General features: G+C 39.0%; 1 protein-coding gene across 3 annotated transcripts in view; it reads left to right on the top strand.

Annotated features, from left to right (window-relative positions):
* The window catches only part of GRIK2 (glutamate ionotropic receptor kainate type subunit 2), a 595,148-nt gene that overhangs the window by 184,754 nt on the left and 393,283 nt on the right, over positions 1-17,111 (top strand). For all 3 annotated transcript variants that reach the window (XM_050949241.1, XM_050949242.1, XM_050949239.1), the window contains exons 3-4: positions 3,564-3,731; positions 8,709-8,966. In XM_050949241.1, the coding sequence (XP_050805198.1) occupies positions 3,564-3,731; positions 8,709-8,966 (426 nt within the window). The remainder of the gene's footprint in view (positions 1-3,563; positions 3,732-8,708; positions 8,967-17,111) is intronic.

Below are 17,111 nucleotides of genomic sequence, written 5' to 3'. Positions count from 1 at the left end.
CCTGCGCCTAAGAGGGCCTCGCGCCCAATGAGACTTCCTTCTCTGGCTAGAGGCACCTTTTTAATTTTTAGTCATCTGGCAGTGGGGTCTTCAGTGGCACTTCAGTGGCGGGTCATTCACTCTCTCCGGGTCTTCGACGGTACTTCAGCAGTGGGTCCTTCGCTTATTCTGGGTCTTTGGTGACACTTCAGCAGCAGGTCCTTCAGTGCCACTGAAGACCTGGATTGAGTGAAGGACCCGCCGCCAAAGTGCCGCCAAAGACTCAGAGCACCGCCAGGTGAATACAAGCCCCACGTGTTTTTTTACATGTTTTTTTTTTAAAGTCATTCCTGCCAAGGCCCCATCTAAACTGTTTGAATTGGGCCTCGCACTTCCTAAAGCCTGCCCTGGTTGGGAGGCTTAATTTATTGGTGTTTAAACATGCATTGAGATCCTCTGATGGAAGGTATTACAGAAGTGCAAAGTGCTAGTATTATTACCAAGCAACTTCTTCTCATTACTGTCAGGTTTAACTTTGAATACATAGCATCCTCCTGCTCCCAGTGGGTCAAGGTGGGTGGAGAGGATTTCTAAATACATATGGGGGGATCTCTTCTCTGCTACAGCCTATTAAAACTGCTCTAGAGACATTAGAACCCTGGAAGTGGAGATGTCCAGTAGTGAATTTCCTCTGGCGCAGAATTTATACAAGACATCTTATTTTGCCCTGCAAAGCCTCCTCTACGAGACCCTGGATAGGGGTCATGTCAAGGACAGGGAAAGATAACATGAGGGGGTTGGAGGGATAGGGCCACAAAATGTAGTAAAAACAACAATAATATTGAGCACTTACATGGAACTATTTTCAGCTATGTGTAGATTCTAGGTGGTGCTGCCACCCAGAGGGTTGAGCTGTCATAACTTTGGCAGTACTTAGTTTTGCTGTAAGGGGCACTCGCCAGCATTGGCAGCAGCTCTGAATTGAGAGTGCGTAGATATGGCCGAAATCCATCTTAGTTCCCCCACTCCTGGGGTGAGTTTTATGCTATATCTCTAAGAGATTGCATATTATGTAGATCACAGAAGGAGATCACAGCAATAAATAAATACTAAAACAAGCCTAAGATCAACATAGATTTTTTTTTAAATATTCCAATATAAAAATCAGAAAAAATAAATGCCACCAGATGTTATATTCGCTTTGTTTGTTGTTGATGTGAATGCACTGTCACTTTGGATACAATCTTCCATTAAATAACTGTTACAGTTTGCTGGCTATCTATATATTTGAGTAACAATTTTTCAGTTATCTTAACAAAGTCTATAGAACCTATTTTTATCCTGATCTTATTGAGGCAACCTCCTTTCACTTTCTTGACAGTTGGTAACGATATTTATCAATTGTATTGAGTAATCTTATGCTTTCTGTTGCAAAGGTATTTTTCATAGTCTCCTGAAATCAAAATAGAATCCTCCTACACATCACAGTCTGACTTTCAATGTGTAGATGCTGTAAGCCTCCAAACAGCATAAATATAGAGGGCTGTCTATCAAGCCACGTTCTGCTAAATATAACTTCTTTACTCCCCAGGATATTCGGTTGTCTCCAATTTTTGTTGTATTATTATTCAGGTGATCATTTTTAATGTTCCCTAATCATTTTGTATTACAATTACTTTTACCTGGATATTATCCAAGTTCTTTTCTTTCGTAGTTACTATAGTATTGTTTCTCATTATTATTGTTTTTCTCGTGAAGTATTGTTTATCTCCTATAGCTACCTTTCTTTGCTGTCTCAGTTTTGATCAATTCTGTACATACCTAGATGTAATTCGAGCATCTGTTTCTCCCACCTATGCCTCTGTTTGAGTTTTAAATAGCTAACATTTAAGTAGTCATTTGCTATTTCTCTCCTCAATATGCAGCTCTTGTATTTTTAAGTTAATATTATTTGAGCATCTATCCCTAGGGGTCTGGTCAGGATTTTAAAGGCTCATCTGCAGGAGGGAAAAAATAACACCTGTTCTCCAACCTGTGGCAAGAAACAGACTGAAAATGGTAGGATGGTTGTAAAACTAAAAGCCTTTTAGTATTTAATAATATATGATGGAGGAAAGTGGTGAGGTGCTAGCTAAATACCCATTTTTCCCCCTATAGGGCTGGCCTGTCTACTCTGCTCTTCAACAGTCTTGTTTATGAGTTTGTTGTAGTTAGCAGTCTTCCTCCTGACTCAGCTCCTCTACATCTGTGTTCTGTCAAGGGTTTCATGCTGAAAAGCAGCAGAGTGTTGAATGGAGAAATTCTTAGATAATATAGAGCCAGGTAGCAACGTCAGTTTAGAAATGAACAGGCACAAGCTATTACAAAAGGGGGAATGAAAAATGTCTGCTGCACTGAAATAAAACCTGACTTGTAGTTAATGATCCCAGGCAGAGTGGCCCTTGGCTGTCCTCCATGTGAGCCTTAGCAGGCAACAAGTGGCTGCCCTGGAAACTGTCCCTTTTAAAAAACCTTTCAGTTATGAACACAAGTGATTTTTTTCCAAAGTATTGGATTTCAGCTCCTCAAGTCATTTCATTCTAAGACTATCTGGTGTGTGTGTGTGTGTGTGTGTGTGTGTGTGTGTGTGTGTGTGTGTGTGTGTGTGTGTGTGTGTGTGTGTGTGTAAGTGGGAATAGACTACATTCTGTTATAAGTGTTTTGAAATTGTGAAAAATGGACAAAGGTGCATTTGAGTTACCTTTACAGCCTCCATATTCTTGTCCTCACTAGCTCTCAGCATAAATAAGAGCCACCTTGGAGCTGCTGTAACTTACATTTTATCTGCAATGGCTCCTTGCAGGCTGTCATCAGACATGGCATTACCTAAACCAAAGTGCTTTTTGATCATGTCTGCTCCCTCCCTTTCCTTACAAGGCTATAAGTGGAGTGGCATAGAGTCATTCCAGCAGCTGCCCATCACCTGGGGACCCCTCTTACACTGGCAGTATTCTTAGAGAAGCTTCTGCCCCTCTCTATGGCCCTTTATTCTATCAGAGCTGTGTAAGGGACTTAAGGTACAGTGGAAAATGGGCCTCCAGGAGCTTTATATTTTTTTTCTGTGCAGCAGTTGATCTGTGGAGGTTGCAGGGATGCTAGGGGATCCCATCAAAATTGTGACCAGTGGAAATATTCATGAATTCTTCCCTTCCATTTTATTTTGGTGTAGAGTATTATTTAGGTATTTTATAAATGATCTACCTCCTCCTTGCTACTCCCTCCCGACACATATTCACATGGTCTCAATCGCATAAATACAGGGATTGCAGAAAAATTAAGAAAAGTTGACAATTTAAATGGGTCTGAATGTGATCATTGGAGAAATATGTGCTAATATTGTGCAATTAAGGTGTGATCCAAAGTCCACTGAGGTCATGGACAGCTTTCCATTGGTTTCAGTGGGCTTAGGATCGGACCCATTGGGGCAAATACTGAGAAATTCCTATTAATTCCAGTGTCTAATACTCAACTGATATTTTTAAACATTGGCTGTGTGTTGTTTTGGCTGACTGGTTGTTCTCTCTCTCTCTTTCTCTCATTTTCAGGGGGTATTTTTGAATGTGTGGAATCTGGCCCAATGGGAGCAGAGGAATTGGCCTTCAGATTTGCTGTGAACACAATCAACAGAAACAGAACTCTCCTGCCAAACACCACATTAACATATGACACCCAAAAGATAAATCTCTATGACAGTTTTGAAGCATCCAAGAAAGGTGATGTTTTGCATATTTAAACTTTTATGGCAGCAGTTAAAACTCACTTGGCTCATCTACCTGAATAAATGCCTGTCAGTAAACTATTGAGAAATGATACTGTACAAGTGTAAGGCGAGTACAGCTGACATAAAAGAAAAGCTTTAAAAATTGTCTTTTAAAGGTAACAGTATGGAAAAAAAAATCACATCAGCATTGCTTCCGCATCAAAAAACTATTGTTTCCTTATATATTTAAAATCAAATTTGAGATGAGGGTGGTTTTAGGGTATGTCCACACTGCAATTAAAAACTTGCGGCTGGCCTGTGCCGGCCGACTCAGGCTGTGGGGCTGTTTAATTGCAGTGTTGACTTCCAGGCTCGGACAATAGCCCAAGTTCTGGGACCCTCCTACCTCCCAGGGTCCTAGAGCCCAGGTTCCTGCCTGAGCCTGGAATTTTGTAGTGCAATTAAACATCTCTACAGCCTGAACCCCATGAGCCTCAGTCAGCTGGCATGGGCCAGGCATGGGTGTCTAATAGCAGTGTAGATATGCCCGCAGAGACTAGCAACCTTGGAAACTGAGTGGCCTCTTTGGGCCCAGTCCAGCAAGAAACTCAACTCTTGGGGAAGTCAGTGAAAGTTGAGAGTGCTCAGCACCTCGCAGGACTAGAACCTTCATGCTGTGGCCTGTTGTGCCACCCTGTCTCTCAGTAGCTGGTGCACCTATTTAGCAGAACGTGACGCTGCAGGCCCAAGCTTTCCCTGTGCACCTAAAGTGCGTGTTTTGTATGTAGTGTTATAAATTGATTCAACTGACACCACAAACCAAACTTTATTTGAGGCCACTACAGGTATGTCTACACTACAACTGGAAGTGAGTCTCCCAGCCTGGTTCAACTGCAGCATGGATGTTGCAGCATTGGCCGATACTCAGACTAGTGACCTGAACTCAGACTCACTTGGGCATTAGCTCAATCCTCTGTTGATGCCACAATGTCCACATTGCTATTTTGAGCCCTCTAACACAAGTCTGTTTACCTGGGCTGCGAGCTTTTCCTCAGTTGCAGTGTATACCATAGATGAATCACAATGGGGTAAACACATGCTGCACTGAGATTCCAGTTGCTGCTTCCAGTATATGCTAAAATTAGAGACAAGTCTGAACCAAACCCTTTGATTTAGACTGTACAGAATCTAAAGTTCTGAATTTTCTGATAACATGTCATTTGTAACCAATGACTTCTTCCTGTGAACTCGGACTCCAATTCAATTCCAAGCATTTAATTACATTTTTAAGTTCATTCCTTTTTGGCAAAGCATTTAAGCACATACTTAAGTCTCGTTAAAGTCAATGGGACATAAACACGGGTTTATAAATTAAGGGATGGACTGCTGTATCAGGGCCTCTGACGTTTGCTTAAAAGTAAATGGATTGTTTTTTATTTAAAACTGATTCCCATGTCAGAGAAAAACAGAGTTCTCATTCTCTTTTTGGGTGCAGCAAGTCAGATACTTTATTATCTCTAGCAATTGCATGGAGGGAGAGAGCTAAACAGGTCTCTCTCTAGGTAAACAATTACAGCAAGCATTTATACCTTTTGTTACATACAATAATGAGCAACAGCTGCATTTTGTTTGTACATAGGCCATCCTGATATCTTATTTTTCTCACCTCTATTTAGACTATAGTCTACATTCCATACCTATCTAACACAGGGTCGCAACAACTTCTCACACAGTTCTTTCTCACTTGCCTCACACAATCCTCGCTTCTACAAATCTCGCGTTATTAGGGTTACAGCTAGCCTGACTCTTGCTCACAGAAGAGACTGTTTGCATTGAAATCCCCTTCAAATCCCTGTCAGTTCTTGTTCTACTTCCACACCCATGATTGTGAATCCTGTGTAGTTTCAGACCTTGCTGCTGTACTTTCTGTATCTTTTTATTGTGATCCCTCATACATACTGTAACACTGTAGTATGGTATCGTACATAGTAATGTAAAACAGATAAGTCCTGCTGTGTTCTGAGATTTATTTGTGGTCTTCTATTCCTAAAATACAAAGGTGTTTGATTCAAGCTTGTGTTAGCTCACGTTCTTTTGCAAAAGCATTTTTTTCTGCATCAGAGCGGAAATTATATAGGTTTTTGATTGTTAGCAACATAGTCAGAATGGTAGAAAGTTCACAAATGTAGTGGTCAGCTAATCAGATTTTATCAGAGGTTTCTTGGGAAGGGTGATGAGAGGAAATTAATCGCGCGATTAATTACACTGTTAAAGAATAATAGAATACCATCTATTTAATATTTCTGGATGTTTCCTACATTTTCAAATATATTGATTTCAATTACAACACAAATACAAAGTGTATAGTGCTCACTTTATATTTATTTTTGATTACAAGTATTTGCACTGTATAAAAACCAAAAGAAATAGCATTTTAAAGTCACCTAATACAAGTATTGTAGTGCAATCTCTTTATCATGAAAATTGAACTTACAAATGTAGAATTATGTACAAAAAAAAGCATGGAAGCATTTGAAATGGTGGCTGAAGCATGAAGGGGCATAATAATATAAAATACATTTCAATTGGTATTCTATTGTTTAACAATGCAATTATGACTGCGATTAATCACAATTAATTTTTTAAATCATGATTCATTTTTTTGAGTTAATTGCATGAGTTAACTGCAATTAGTTGACAGCCCTAAAATAAGTTGTACCAAACGCATGTACAGGGCAAAATTTACATTTTATATAACACCTCCTTTAAAATATGTTATGGGCCAGAGTGTGGCCCAGCCTTACATGGCTGAGCAGGGGGAACAAGACCCTCTCTGACAGAGTCTCGCTAAACTGCCACTCCAGATACTAGATTAGAGCAGGCCCAAAGGGGTTGCTGCTCCCTCCCCACTCCCAGAAAACAAGTGGGTGTCATGGAGTGGCTGCCCATTCACCAGCCAGTCCTATTGAACTAGCAGGTGGTGGGGGCCTGGGAAATAACTTCCTTTGGACAAGGGTCTATAGTGGAATACTCTGCTCCCTCATTCCACCAGGAAGCAAGGAGGGAACAGGAAAGAAAATGTAATTCTCTGAGTCTTAATTATTTTCCTAGATCAGCACAGTAATTCGTGTTCCTTACATGGGCTATGCCCAAAGACACACTCTATCCTGTTATTCTTATGCTGCAATTCACAGACCCATGGAGGTATATTTATATGTCCCCTTTGTACTTCAAAATGAGAGACTTCCTCTTTATTTGCAGTTAACTAGACTGTATTAAACTCTGCGTAAAATCTTTCAGCTCTGGTAGTTCATGGCTTCATGAATCCAAAGTACTTTCACATATTTGACAACCACTTTTGTGCTGAAAGGTCTTTTAGTCAGGAATCAAAGGCTAAAGGTTAGCATAAAATGGTGTACTTAGTATGATGGCTGAAAAGCAGGTTTTTAACAACTGGGTTTATGCATTTGACTAGTTACATGGTTCATGATTATGCCCATTAGTGAGCAAGCAGACATCGCATCAAAAATATAGTCTGTTTACCTCTTAATCACACAGCCTCTTGGAGTTAACTGCAGATGAGAGATTAATGAGTTTTTAAGGGTACCATACAGAAGAGTAACCCCAGGGAAGATCACAATATTCCCAAGATGTTTGAATAAAGAATTATGCAAATGTAATGCAAATCTCCCTCAATATATTAAAAAAATGGTATGCTTCTTATAGAAAAGTGCTGTATTAAATCACATGCAAAACGATCGCATTCTCAAATTCTCAGAAGCAAGCAAAAAAAAAAAGCTACCAGATGGCTTTTCAATGGGCTATCACTGTTGTTATAGATCCCATCTACTGGCATTTGCATAAAGCTTGTGGACTACACGAGGGAAGGGCGATATTAGTAGAAATTGGAGTGCAATGCTGAGTTATGTTTTATAGTGAAATGTAGTCATGTAGGCCTCAGTCCTCCACTCACAGCCATGTGGGTTGGTCCCTGTGCCTACGTAAAACCCCATTTAAGTCACTGGTGCTCTGCAGGGGTGTTCTTGCCCTGTTCTCAGTACACAGTCAAGAACTTGGTAGTATCTCCATCATTTAAACACATGAGAACGATTGAAAAGAGTGATGAGATATGTATATTTCTACTGCTTGCTTCATCAGTGGTCAGAAGTATTGACTTTGTAACAATATTAATCATTCATATCTCATGTAAATACCTTGATCCTGGCAGAGATCTTTTTCCGACCATATAACTTAACTGCTCAATACTATTTTAAAAGAACAAACCTGTTCTGTTTCAGAGATGCATGGCCAAAATGGCAATATTTTCAAATATTCTGTCAGGATGTGTGTTATAATGGACATGGATTTAATTCTTTAATTATTAGTATTCATTAATATTGACCCCCTACATTCTGCCAGTTAATATATACCTCTTAAAACAATACATCCAAAAGTCCTCTTCAGCAAAAGTCAGTATCTGCTTAATTATATTGTCTGAATAGCCTGAAATCCACTGAGTAATTGGGTTCTCTGGGGATGTAGTCTGGGTAGATTGGGGAAGAAATTCATTTCTAAAACTTGGGTTTAAACTAAGATATGGCCCTGTATGGTCCTACATCTGTTGTAAGCTGCATTTGAGTTTGATTCCCTCCGCCCCCCCCCCATTTTCTAAAAGGCGTGCCAGAGCTCAGCCTTGGCAACTTCTGTTGACATTAGCAAGAGTTTTAACCGAATGTAGCTTTGTGCTGTATGCATGCTAAGTATGGTTCTTTATCAAATCACAGCAAAAATTGAAGATATAATTCAGCTTGGTCATTATTTAAAGGAAAGCTCTCAGTGCAAATGGAAGTGTTAACATTGACTAGGAAGGGGGGTCCCTGAGAAAATAAGTTTATATTTCACAAAGTGCCATTTAGTTAATGGGAATAGTACAATACTTTCTGGTACATTCTCTCCTCTCATAATTGACCGACTTCTGTCTCCTCTTCAGCCTGTGATCAGCTGTCCCTTGGGGTGGCAGCCATCTTTGGACCTTCCCATAGCTCTTCAGCTAATGCCGTGCAATCCATCTGCAACGCCCTGGGTGTTCCACATATACAGACTCGCTGGAAACATCAAGTTTCTGACAACAAGGACTCATTCTATGTCAGCCTCTACCCAGATTTCTCTTCTCTCAGTCGTGCCATCCTTGACCTTGTGCAGTTTTTCAAGTGGAAAACCGTCACTGTTGTTTATGATGACAGCACTGGTAAGGCTAACCCATGGGACTATGTGAAGATCTATTCATGTGTGTGCTTTGCTTGCTAATTATATATTTTTTCCTTTTAAATGATCAGTAGTAGTTTTAACTGAAGCACAGGTAATTCTGTCTAAAATGATGTGTAATGTGTAACATAGTTTTGCGTACATTTATGCTGCATGTGTATGTTTTATATGCTCAACTATATTATTGCATGTGCATAGTTCATATGCACAAGTATACATACACCTTTTTATTTATATATGAATCTGAAAGTAATAGGTACTTCTTATATTGTTCAGATAAGCATCTAAAGATCCAGATATTTATCCAAACCTGTGCCAAACATCTTTGGTTAAGAAATTGGGCTGAAAATATCATGAAAACAGACTTTCTTGCAGGGGTCAGATTGCCTGAGGGAAGTGTGCAGGGAAGGTGGCGTGTGTGAGGTGGAAGGTCAGATGCCCTATTGTATTTCTTGAGTTTGGCTGATCTTTGGGAGATCTCAGATGCCCCTCAGGGCTCTGCATGGCATCTTGGATTGACTCCTTCTTCTTGATTAAGTGTCTGGGAAATGAGCAAGAACTCTCCTAAGCTCATATCTTATATTGTTCAGATAAGCATCTAAAGATCCTGGTGGTACCAAACTGAACAATAGTAGTTTGTGTAGCTCTCCTTAACATAATCCTCCCTCTCCTTTTTTTATGTGTTTTGAGTAGTGAAATAGTTAATCTTTTAAATGTTGACATTGTTATCATAGGACATCTGAGTTAGTCCCAGTTCATATCTCTTTCAACTATTGTCTCACATTCTGCTGACATCACTGCATCAATTACGCTTGGTCCATGTTTTCAAATCTGTCTCTGCAATCATAATATCTAGAGGCTGGTTTTTTTAAAAAAAAAAACAAGTTTAGGTTCTGAAGACTAGGAAGGGAGCTTGAAAGGGGTGCTGCTACATGATACACATGAGTGCCTGATGAATCCCAACCTTGCTCACTGATTTCAGCTAGGTAGGAAACATACCACAATGACTATTTTGGTTTCAATTGTGGATAGGGCTGTGTAGAGCCTGCAGTCTCTAAGATTTGCAAAAGAAACCTTGCAACTTGTCTTCTAGGAGCTGAAAGCAAATGAACCTTGAAGGCTCCTTTTTACAGCTAAATTCAGATTTACTGATTCAGATTTGATAACATCAAACTTCATACCTTCAATGGGGAATTCCTGATAGCTTGCCTTGTTATAGCCCTCCACATCCTCCAGGCTGCTCTGACAGGAATCATTATCCTCAAAACAAACCATGGGAACTTCCTTCTTATTTTAGGTCTCATCTAGTAAGTGGGGGGTTTTGAGGGGAGGAGAAAACTGTTGGGGGTGATGGAAAGCAACCAGTTCTCAAGTGAGGTATGCTAGCTTTATGGCTGAGTAATCAATTTTGTCTCAGATTTTCCGAATTGTTGAGACATTTTGACAATTTCAATACTTTTTTTTCAAAATATTTTTGAGTAAAAAAAATTGTCAAAAATGACTTTCCCAAAAAATGTTTTGGTTTCCATGGATTGGCATTTTCCACTGGAAAAAATGTCATTGAAAATATCTTGTCCAGTTCTAATACTCTTGTAAAGAAATTTGTATGGTGATTTTATAATTGAGAGATATTGACACAGCTTGGACATGCAAGAGAAATGAGGATGAAGTTTGTCTTACATCTGCTGTGTAATATACATACAGCATTTTGCTTACAAAATGCTTATTTTAAATATCTATAGGAAAAGTTAATCTAAGTTCATTTACATATTTTTTGCTATGTGGTTAGGCTCCTTTTAAAATAACTATGAAGGGAAAACTAGTATGTGTATTAAAATGATTTTTGAATCAATTTCTAAAGATCCCATGAACCTTCACAATGTCAGCTGAGAACGTTCAGTCCCAGTACCTCTGCCTTGCAAAGCTGCTCATGCCAAAAAGAAACCAGTAGTTATAAAAAGTAAATTTTTAATCTTTTCATTGGTTTGACTGTGCATAAATTTAAAGTCTATACTTTAAAAAACTGTCAACGTCTCTTTGCTGAAAGCAGCTCCCTCGGATACTTCAAAGACTTTAAATCCAAGGGCATGCTGCTGGGAAGTCCACAGCATCTTCTGCTTTTGAAGTGCTTATAGGAGTAACTTTTTGCTAAAAGAAATTGTCTTAAAAACTGGACTTTAAAACTTAAAGCTAGGCTGTAAAAAGGTTTAAAAAAACATTTGTTAAAGAAGGTAATTAATCTTGATTAAGAAGGGCTCAGGTCAATTCATAGGTACTTCTAATGTAAAAATTGAATGGTGGAGGCTGGGGCTGAAACCTCCAGTGACCGTTTAAACTGACACTGGAAGATTCAGTATCATAATGATCCTTTGACCATGAAGGATTTTGATTAATTTCAAATCCATTGAAATGAATGAAGGAAATAAAAACAAAATTAGAATTTGTGTTCTTGTAGATACCTCTCAATCTCCGAACATAGGCAGGAGACACCCAAAATTTGGGAATCAATGTGCACTCTTACTTCCCTTCCTTTATTTCTCTGTGTTTACTCCTTCCCCTTCACCTCTCTCTAAGAGCTATTTAGGATTGATAGCCAGTAATGCCTACTCACTTTCATGATATAGTCCTCTACTAATGGATTTTCTCCTTCTAAATGGACATTTCCTAAATGGACACTTTTCATGGGAATAGCAATAATATGCTCTAGCAGTTCTGCGGCATCATATTTTTCATGTTAAAATGGATGGTTCATTTATTATTTTTTGATAGATTTACATTTATGTAGTCCTATTACCTCTATTTACATGAAAACTGCTGGAAATGAGGAGTCTTATTAAGAAAAAAGGGTGGAGGCAGTTGGGGAGAATATATATAAAAAGATTTCATGAGTTTTCAAAGGATAAATCTCCAAATAAAGCCAGGACGTTGGGAGAGGGAGGGTCAGGGAGGGGGGGAGAAGTTCAGTGGATCTTCCCAATGCAGACTATATACTGTGGTGCCCAAAACAAATGGCCATAAAGGCAGAGCAATTGCTAAGCTGAGGCTAGCCCTACCCAACTCCTATAAAATCTCTGCCAGGAATTAGATTGCCCCTGCCCTTTCCTCATGTGATGGGTGTGGGCTTAATCAAGGTGTGCCTCTTTCTGCATCAAACATTGAAACCAGTCCAGCCAGTGCCCATGTCTGTCAATGCAACTCTGCCTCACCACTGCCTCAGTTAACCTGCATTAGACACCTGCCAAACAAATATCAGAACTGCAATACTCTGTCCCTAGCCCTGTCCCATGTTCTCTGTGGCAGGCAAAATTCAGATACCTGTGGCTACCAATTTGCAAAGTTGGAAAGAACTTTCTTAAAAGGTCATTGGGCAAATCTCTGAGAAAAAAGAGAAATCTAGCAATGAGAAAAACAACAAAGAAACAATCCAAGGGAAGGCTGGGTTAGGGGGGAGAAAAGAGGAGGCACGGAGGCAAAAAAAGTAGACACATGAATGGTGGCCAATGTCCAGGTGTAGCAAATTTCTTTCTTCTGTGTGTGTGTGTGTGCACGTGAAGGGGGTGTTATGGAGCCAATGAAATGACCCCTGGCCCACAAATGGGCCAATCAGATTATGAGGGTGGGAATTAAGGTCTCTCAAGCTCTGTCCACATGCAAAGCTGCTGAGGTGTGAAGAGAGGGTGCTGTCAGTCACTGCCACTCCTCCTCATTCCAGTTAGGACCCATGCTAGCTCCCAACAGTGTGGTGTGTAACAAGTGAGGAGGATAAGCAGTATGGTGGGATATTCATTTCAGATATCTACACACCATAGTGGTACAGTTGGGGTGAGAGTTGAATATACAAAAACAGGGAAGATAAAGATCGAAGGTAGTGAATTATTCTTGGCTCACTTCATTATTATGAAGACATTAATTTTCAGCTAAAACCTAAGGGCTTTATCTTGCAAAGTGCTGAGAGTTCTGGCTCTGATATTAGAGAACAATTAAACATTCACTTAAGCCCCTTTAAAGTGCATTGCTGGGTCTGGGCTAGAGTGCTCTGCATCTTTCAGGCATGAGCTCTTAATGAGTAGAAGGTTGTAGCTGGGCAGATTATAGAAGGGAGGATATTCCATGCATTGGAGTGGCATGGAAAAAGGCATAGAGATGCTTGTGGAAGAAGGAGACCAAGGGGGTGTCAGTGGTGGGGATGGCAGGGTCTACTACATGAGAAGAGGCAAGTTTAGATAAAGAGGTAGGAGAGAATATATGCAGGCTTGGACAGAATGCTAAAAGGCTGAGTTACATATAGAGTGAACAGACAGCAAGTGTGAAAAATTGGGACAGTGGCTGGGGGGTAATAGGAGCCTATAGAAGAAAGACCCCAAAATCGCGACTGTCCGTATAAAATCAGGACATCTGGTCACCCAAGTTACATGTAATGGAGAAGGGGAGCCAGTGAAAAGTTTCAAAGGAGGGGATGATATAATGAGATTAATAGGATAAGAAGAAAGTTATAGCAACCATGTTTTGTATCAGTCAGAGAGAGATGAGGTGGATGCCAGAGAGAATGACATTGCAGTAACGAAGATAGAAGATCTTGGAATGGATGAGAGATCATCACATGGATGGGAATTTTGTTGTAGGATACAGAGAAAGGGTCCGATCTTTTAAATGTTATGGAGGAAGAAATGAGATGGATGAAGATTAAATGAGTGATTTCAATCCTTTTAATTTTATATTAAAGCCTTCTGCTTAGGGAGAATTGTATGGATCAAGCCATGGGAATGGGAGGGAGAGAAAATACTCAGGGAAGAAACAAGTTTAAGGATTGCTGTATGTTTCTGTATCTGATTGCTTGGATGCTAGGTGGCACTTGGGCCCCTACTTTCCCCTGTAGTTCCTCAATACAGTTTTCTTGTGGCTCCTTGATGTAGCCCATCTGTTAAATTGATGAAAACTGGCACTAGAACTCTCTAGCTGTCCTGATACAGGTTTATAAACCTTGACTGTGTCATACTATGGTTCATATCTGATTCAATGAGAGCTTTGCATAAAAATTGTTGGCAGGATATGACCGAGTGTATTTTTCATAATTTATGATCCTCTCGTTAGTTAGACCTGTGTAAATTATCCATTGGTTTTAATTAAGTCCCCTTTAGGCTTAAGGATTTGTTGCAGTCTGATGGCTTTCAGAAAGAAGGGAAAGAATGGCAGGCATGCACACCTGCTGGCTTTCCCTTGAGTTCTAATAGCTCCACAGAGAACAAAGTGACCCAGAGCTTTCTTCTTAGTTCTCAAAAATTCAACTACGTGAGATAACGTTCTCTAAGCAGGAGAAAACACATCAAATCAGTCCTAGAGAGAACTTCAGGGGTACAAGAGATGTGAAGCAGGCTGACAAGCTTAACTCTTAAAGCACTATCTTGATTCCTTATTTACATAAACCATTAGTTGCTAATACCATTCAATTACATAATGCAAAGGCAACTAATGGCTTATGCAAATCAATTTGATAAAAACCAGAGCTGCGTTTTTTTCTTAATTAGCTTTTGTTGTGGTCTTTGATGAACCAACATGAAAGATGGAATGGAATTGTCTTCAGAAATGAACCTGTCGTTGGGGTCTTTGATATTTCATACACTGGGGGTCATTTTAGAGGTGGGTTAAAAAGGAGAAAAAAAGTGTCATTTTGCTGGTATTTTTAATGAGAGTGAATCTGATGTTTGCTAATTTTTAAACAAAGATAACACTGTCTTGTGCATATACTTGTAATAAATTAAAGGCACTTCCCTTGCACTTGTTCTAACTTTTTATTTGGGTAATTTAGTAGTCTGGGAATAACTGGGGGAAAGAAACACTCACCACTAAAAGATAAAAAGACAGAAAAAGTGAATGTGTTTCAGTAGTTGTTGAAAGCGAAACCGAGGTTAACACTATGTTGCTGTATGTTGTTTCTTTAAATGTGTCTTGTAAACATTGTCTGGAGACAGGAAATGGTGTTTAAGACATGCAAAGAACATGTAACTCAGAGAGAGAAGGGGGACAAAGAAACCATGTGGCCTCAAGAGAGACTACTCAGAATTTCTGTTTCTCTCAATATAACATGAGCAAACTATCTAATCTATCTATCCTATGCTCATTATTTAGAAGAGACTGAGGTCAGGGTAGGTTATTGTAGTTATAACAAAGAAAAAGAGTGAAACAGTCCATAAATAGAGAATTAAGGATCAAATTTTTGATGAGTGAAACAATTACAGACTACTTCACCGGGGTCTAGTGGGCCTGATTCTGATCTCACTTATAGCTGTTTTAAATTGATGTTATTCCTTTGACTTCACTGGAGTTACCCCTGACTTAGTGCTCAGTTTAGTATTTGGGAAAGCACATGATCACATGCTTACATAATTGGGAGTTAATATTAATAATACCTAACTCTTTTTTGTTGTGCTTTTTTATCAGTACATTTTAAAGCACTTCACAATCCTCACACCACTGCCTGGGAGGTCCCTATTTTACACAGGAAGAGGCTAAGTGACTCGCCTGAGGTCAACAGGAAGTCTGTGGTGGAACAGGGAATTGAGCTAAGTCCTAGATTACTGGCCTGGCCACTGGACTATCCTTCCTCTCTCATAAGCAGCTGCTTGAATGGTTTCTTGAATCAGAGCCTTAACCTGGTGTACGTAAGATGAGAATGAGGTTGTGACTGTGAAAAGTCTTGTTTTTCGTTACTATTTTACAATAAAGAAACTAAGTTTAGAATGAGGAGGAAAATGTGAAAAGCCATGCCCTGGGAAATAGAAGTTTGTCAAAAGTTTATTTTTTAAAGTATCGACATACATCTTTTTTGTTCAGCCCTCCTAATTTAGAATCAAATTCTCAGCTCCACTGAGCAGCGCTCTGTCTCTTTCTGCAGCATGGCTCTCATGACATATTTCCCACTCATCCTCCTGTGGAATCCTCACTGCAAGTTCCACAACGGAGACACATGCAGAATCTGCAACAAGGAACTTCACTGAGAGGATCAGGTCTAAATTAGTAATGTTGTGCAGACTTCTGAAAGAGTTGTGTTGCTTTGTGTGACTTATAATAGAGTGGAGGAGATTAGCACTGTATGCTAAGCTAGACGATCCATTGTTGCTCTAGATTTCTTGAAAGACAAAATGTAGTCATTCTGACTTTTAAAATGGAATGGATGAATATCTAAAGGCATAATATTTTTGACATTATCATCTGAGGACACAGGCATTTCCCCCCTTCTAGATAAATATGGCTTTTGAATGAACTGTAATACTCATTATTACTAAATAATAATTTTGAACTATTTTTAGAGGGTCAGAGAATGTAGATTCAGACTGATTACATATTATGCAGTACCTTCTAAATACAGAGTATTTCAAGTGCTGTGTGCAATAATTCCAAGTGCAAATACAATTAGTAATTATGTGCTAAACTTAATTACTGTATTTGTATATAGTTGATTACATAGTTTGATGTATTTGTTTCCAAGAAGGTTATTGGACCAGTTGCCCAGTAAAGCTTAAAAGTATTTTTCCTGATGTCAAAATGAAAAAAAAAAAAAAAAAACCAACCAGAGAGAGTATCTTGTGTAGTCATAATTTTACTTTTGATGGTTATATAGTCTTACTATTAAGAATTATTTATCTTTTTAGATTAACAATTGAGTCCTTATAGTATGGGAAAGACTTTTGGTTATGTTTAATTATTCTTTTTTGACCACTCATGCTATAAAGCTTCTTTGTGATTATTTTTTTAGAACTGAAAAGTAATGGACTATTTGAAAAGAGCAAAAAAACTACATCAACTTAGGCCCATACCATACATGAGTCAAAGCACTTCTCTGATTTCAGTCTGAGTCAAATCGGGCCCTATTTGATCATGACTCAAATTTTCTTTTCAGAAAAAGACCAGAATACAAGTTTTTTTTTAATTATTTTAAAAATATAGTGATCTTGATGGAGTTTTGCCATTGACTTCAATGACAACAGGATGGGGGCCAATATTTCCAGAAAATATTGGATCTTTAAATGAATTTACTCCAGATGGCAATTTAAATTGTACTGTGCCACTCAGAGGAAAACACACACACTTAAGAATTTTTAAGTCTTGTGGAATATTGACTACTTAGAAT

This window comes from Gopherus flavomarginatus, chromosome 4 (genome assembly GCF_025201925.1).
Source record: "Gopherus flavomarginatus isolate rGopFla2 chromosome 4, rGopFla2.mat.asm, whole genome shotgun sequence".
NCBI classification, from domain to species: Eukaryota; Metazoa; Chordata; order Testudines; family Testudinidae; genus Gopherus; species Gopherus flavomarginatus.
Note: the sequence above shows the minus strand (reverse complement) of the source record. Positions and strands in the feature narration are given on the sequence as shown.